Source organism: Chanodichthys erythropterus, chromosome 10 (genome assembly GCF_024489055.1).
Source record: "Chanodichthys erythropterus isolate Z2021 chromosome 10, ASM2448905v1, whole genome shotgun sequence".
Lineage (NCBI taxonomy): Eukaryota > Metazoa > Chordata > Actinopteri > Cypriniformes > Xenocyprididae > Chanodichthys > Chanodichthys erythropterus.
In genome coordinates this window covers 53,003,009-53,008,348 of record NC_090230.1, presented here as the reverse complement: position 1 = coordinate 53,008,348, position 5,340 = coordinate 53,003,009, and the positions used below count along the sequence as shown (strand labels likewise).

General features: G+C 44.6%; 1 protein-coding gene across 1 annotated transcript; it reads right to left on the bottom strand.

Moving 5' to 3' along the window:
- Nucleotides 1–1,027: 1,027 nt before the first annotated feature.
- Nucleotides 1,028–3,138, bottom strand: LOC137027479 (fish-egg lectin-like). The gene is made up of 6 exons (XM_067395644.1): nt 3,076–3,138; nt 2,923–2,984; nt 2,550–2,777; nt 1,995–2,206; nt 1,356–1,483; nt 1,028–1,239 (listed from the first exon to the last, which is right to left on the bottom strand). The coding sequence occupies exons 2-6, from the start codon at nt 2,978–2,980 to the stop codon at nt 1,095–1,097; spliced, it is 771 nt and encodes a 256-aa protein (XP_067251745.1). The 5' UTR covers nt 2,981–2,984; nt 3,076–3,138; the 3' UTR covers nt 1,028–1,094.
- Nucleotides 3,139–5,340: the final 2,202 nt, after the last annotated feature.

The window sequence follows — 5,340 nt, the reverse complement described above, 5'->3', positions numbered from 1 at the left end:
GAACCACTCACGTGATTCACTTAGAGAACTGAAGCAGTTGCTGCTTCGGACGTCATCGGTCACGTGTGTTTTTCCGCACCAAAGCAAGCTCCGAAGCAGTAGTTCAAGAAAAATGCTGCTCCGAGTTCGAAGCTTGTGTCGGAGCATCGGTGTCAGACGGTCATCACTACTAAAGACATCTACTTGACAATATTCAGTTTGTCATAGCACCATCTACTGGCAACAGAATATGTCATACTTTACACTGTAAGTCATTCCCAGAAACACATTTCAATATGCCACGAATTACCAAACATACTAGAAACATGTTAAATCATGCAACACTTGGCTAAGTGCTAATGTATGCAAATAACGCCACGAAATAGGAAGTTGTTGTAACTCAGACATGCAATGTCCAGTCTGCTCTAAACTTCATGTTTGATAATAGTCCTGGCCTGAAGACATCCACGTGGCAAAATTCAGTTACAGTCAAAGCGGCACCTGTTGGCAGCAGGAAGTGGGGCATTTTGAAATGACTTCTCCAGTATTTACTCGCTTACATGCATGTCACCCACTGTTCACTGTTTTCCTAAGGCCAACGGGTGCCGGTGAGCCTGGGTGCGAGGGCCCTTTCATCACTGCTTGCAGCTTTAATAGTGTAACTGTAATAGTGTAATTTAGTGTAATTATATTGTGAAATGTTTTGCAGCAATTTTTTTTTTTAAAGTGATACTCTGTTAATTTGAAGTCTTTATTGTAAACTGGAAAGATGTATTTACAAGAAATATTTTACTGTAAGTTGGAACAGTGTTTGTTTAAAATTCTAATCAAACATTAGATATAAAGCATGAACAATTTGATTAAAATGTAAACAGTGTAAATTCCACTGTAATGCTGGGCCTCCAGTTTGAGAACTACTGAACTAAATGATACAAAAAACACAACACTGATAAGATGCTATCATAATGCTTTATTGATTCAACAGCAAAAAAAAAAAAAAAAAAGAAGAAAAGAGATTAATCAAGCTTTAATAGTTTTCTGTTGTTAATATCTGATGACTTTGAGATTTCTGTTAATGATTGAGCTCCTCTGTTGCTTCAGTGATGCATGACAGACTATAAAGTACATTTACGGATGGAGCCATCAACACAGACGACCCACAGCAATCCCAGGTCAAAGCTCACATGCTTGTGGCCATTGGGACAGGCAACCATCGATAACCAGTCTGTGCCAGCAGGGTTGGACTGAGATACGCCAGTTCTGCAAAATTATGGTTTCTTGAATGCAGTATTTGATTTATATGTGAAAGTTATTCTTGAAAAATTCATCACTTTGTACATAAAAAAGTTTTATTAAATGATGACTGTTCAGTTCACCTTTGGAATAAGGCCCCTTGAGCATTGACACCAAAGACACTGCCATCAGTTGATACTTCAATCATGGACAGAAGTCCAGGAATATTCACAAAGGAGCCGGACCCGGAACAGGCATTACCAGACACACCCTGAACAAGACCGAAAGAAACACAAACCAGTCAGCCATAACTTGATATTGCTGAGTTCAACATGTTCCTGGGTCAACATTTTTGTTGATCCTGGAACAACATTCAAATCAACCAATCAGATTTGAGGGACAAGTTTACAGATTAAAGTTTAGGCTTAAATTCATGAATTGGTGCTTCTACATCAGTGTTATTCATCTATCATTTCCCTCTGATTTTTGGGATAACTTATGGGTAGGGTTAGGTTTAGGAGTAGGAATAGGGTTAAGACTAAATATTCAGACTAGAATGTTGTTCCAGGATCAACAAAATATGTTGACCGAGGAACGCACCTAACTCAGCAATATCAGGACGTGCTATCATCATATCAAGAAATTGTTTGCTGCTTCCACACCAGTTGTCAAAAATGTTGTCAGAAAATGTTTGCATGATGTTTACTTTATTGTTGTACTTTTAAAAACCTGGTGTATTTGAACTTGTACTCAAGCCCCTGTATTTAACAATGTGACATTACCTTCATGATCCAGATTTGGTTATTATAACTCACTCCCCAACAGCTGTACGGGCCACAGCTGTAATACTTCAGTTTTCCACCAAGTTGAGCCCAAGGAACAGAGCTGGATGGCAATTTGTTGTTAGCATCCATGTTTAAACAATATATGTCATCATTCATATTGACACCTGCAGTGATCTGATCTCCTCCAGCATCCACCTGTTTGAGAAGGCCTAACAGTACAAGCAACAGTTTGGATGAAAGAGTTTAACTGGAAGAATAACAGTTACACATTATTTTACACATAAGTGTACTTAAAGTGTTCTTACCAAAGAAAGTACTACTAATACAAGTACATGGGTTAAGGTTATGTTTAGGGGTAGGTTCAGGGTCAGTACCTAGTCAGTTATTGTAATCAGTATAATAAGTACAAAGTATCTACATGCAGAACAGGACTGTAAAATAAAGTGCTACCAGAATGACAATAAGCTGATGTGATTGGTATTGTGATTTTAAAACAATGACTCCAGACTAAAATCACATACATTAATAACAGATTAAACACTGCATCTTCACCTGCAATCTGCACAAGGCTGCCACCCCGCACCTTGAAGATGTTGTTTGCTGTATCCACCCCAAACTGACCGGCAGGACCAACACTGAAGTGCTTTAGAGACGTAAAGACCTTTGTGAAGACGTTATTATTCAGGACGAAGACTTCATTTTGATTGTTCACTCCAACCACTGAGCCTGCCCCAGCGTCTATCTGCTTCAGGGTGCCACAAATCATTTCACAGTTTAAAGCTGTGAAAACATGGTGCAAAATAAGTACAAATAGACACTTTTAAAAATGACTGAAGTACTTTTATATTAAAAAAGAAATAGCTAATTTTTTTAAATGTATTTTAATATATGTATTTTTCAATGTATATGTACAGTAGTAGCTTACCCATAGTGTGAATGAACTGGCAGCTGAAGAGTAGCAGGACGCTATGATACAGGTTCATTGTTCTGTTCATAACCAGAAATCATTTATATAAGTGAGTAAAACATAATCAATATTAAAATAACAATATTAAAATAGCAATTAAATGAAGATTACCTTGTCTTGATAAGAATTCAGCAGTCAGTGTGGATTCTCCTTATCTGAGATACAGAAACTTGCATCCAATGTTTTCAAATGCTGTTGAGGGATCATTTATATAGCCAAAATGTGTGTCCTGGGTTGGAAACACAATTTGAATGTCATTCAAACATTCAAATTGTTTGGAGTGAAAAAAAAAAACAAGAGACCAGTATTTCCCTGTGTCTATAGAAGATCATTATCTGTGTCCACAGATAATTTCCTGTAATATATTTTCCCTAAACATATTTTCCCCTAGTCTAATCAGATGAAGGTGAAGTATGTATATATATACTTATCTATCTGTTACAAAAATCTTGCTACGTGTACTGTACTAGACTGGAACTAGTTACTTACATATTGTTGCCCTATTGTTGGTTTGATTGTTTCTATTGTTCTCCTTTGGATAAAAGCGTCTGCTAAATGCATAAACATAACTGGCTTATGGAGGGCCAAACCTGCAAAAACAATAAATAGATAAATACATAAATAAATATATTAAGAAAGGTAAAAAAGGATAAATTAATTAGTATTTATGCTTTTATTTTCTCATTTATTTATAATTGTATTTTTTTCACATTTCATTATTTCTCATTAATTTATTTATGCATTTATTTATTTTACACTTTTATTTTTTTCCACATTTTGTTACGGGTGGCTGGTAGAGAGATGAGGCAGATACGGATTTCCACGATAATAGAGACTTTACTTCAAACAATGGCAATGAACAACAGACAGACACCTTAACAAAACAGAGAACGGACCAGGAGTGAAGGGAGTGAGTGCAATATATGGGGAGTGCTGACAATAGAGTCCAGGTGCAGGTGATGAGTGACGATGAGGAGCAGACGAGGGAAGTGAGTGCAGGTGTGGAGAACAGGAGGATTCTGGGAAATGGAGTCCAGGGAAACAAGGGATCTGTAACAGTACCTCCCCCTCCCGGTAGGCGCGTCCTCGCGCCGTAGATGTAACAACCGGGAGGGGGGCGGGCGCCCTGGAGACCTCAAACCGGAGCAGGGGAAGGAGTAAACTGGAGTGGAGGTCTCCAGGGCAGGTCCAAAAACCATGGCGGGTCAGGAGCCGTGGGCAGCCATGGGGGGTCAGGAGCCGTGGGCAACCATGGCGGGTCAGGGGTTGAAGGCAGCCATGGCGGGTCAGGAGCCGTGGGCAGCCATGGCGGGTCAGGTGCAGCGGACAGCCATGGCGGGTCAGGTGCAGCGGGCAGACATGCAGCGGGCATACATGGCGGGTCAGGTGCAGCGGGCAGCCATGGCGGGTCAGGTGCAGCGGGCAGCCATGGCGGGTCAGGAGCCGAAGCCTTCGAGGCGTTGAGCCCTGGCGTCGCTGAAGGACTGGCGGGTGATGGCGGAACCGAAGGCTCCGCCGACCGAAGCGCAGCCGGGGCTCCAGAAGGCCGCAGTGAAAGCAGAAGGACAGCCAACAAAACGAACACCGGGGGGAGTGAGGAGGCCAACTGAATCCGAGGGACGGAGTGACGGAGCGGAGACGGAGGAGTGAAGTCCAGAGGGGAGGGCAGGCTGATGAATGACCAAGGTGTGAGTGGAGGCAGGATGGAGACTGGTGAAGCTGGAGGACTGATGGGCAACGGTGGAGCAGAGGGAGGTTGGAGCCGGGGTGAAGGTAATCGCCCAGAGGTCCGAGGTGGAGATCTGGGCGAGGGGGCTTGAGGTGGAGGTGCAGTATAGACATGACTTGGAGGAGGCGGGAGAGGGAGGCAGGGAGGGAAAACAGTCTTTGGGCTGGAGAGTTCAATCACAGAGACCATACTAGGAGCGGCTGGCTCGGCGGCGGCGGCTGGAGCGGCAGGCTCGGCGGCGGCGGCTGGAGCGGCTGGCTCGGCGGCGGCGGCTGGAGCGGCAGGCTCGGCGGCGGCGGCTGGAGCGGCTGGCTCGGCGGCGGCGGCTGGAGCGGCAGGCTCGGCGGCGGCGGCTGGAGCGGCTGGCTCGGCGGCGGCGGCTGGAGCTGAGGGCTCGGCGGCGGCGGCTGGAGCTGAGGGCTCGTAGGCGTCGGAGACTGGAGAATTTTGCTCGGCGTCGGAGACTGGAGAACTTTGCTCGGCGGCGGAGACTGGAGAACTTTGCTCGGCGGCGGAGACTGGAGAACTTTGCTCGGCGGCGGAGACTGGAGAACTTTGCTCGGCGGCGGAGACTGGAGAACTTGGCTCGGCGGCGGAGACTGGAGAACTTGGCTCGGCGGCGGAGACTGGAGAACTTGGCTCGGAGG

Coding starts and splice junctions, on each gene's coding strand:
- LOC137027479 (XM_067395644.1), bottom strand. CDS start 2,980: ATGAACCTGTATCATAGCGTCCTGCTACTCTTCAGCTGCCAGTTCATT. Junction 2,207..2,549: donor CAGCCTTGTGCAGATTGCAG/GTGAAGATGCAG, acceptor TTGTACTGTTAG/GCCTTCTCAAACAGGTGGAT. Junction 1,484..1,994: donor ACCAAATCTGGATCATGAAG/GTAATGTCACAT, acceptor GGTCTTGTTCAG/GGTGTGTCTGGTAATGCCTG.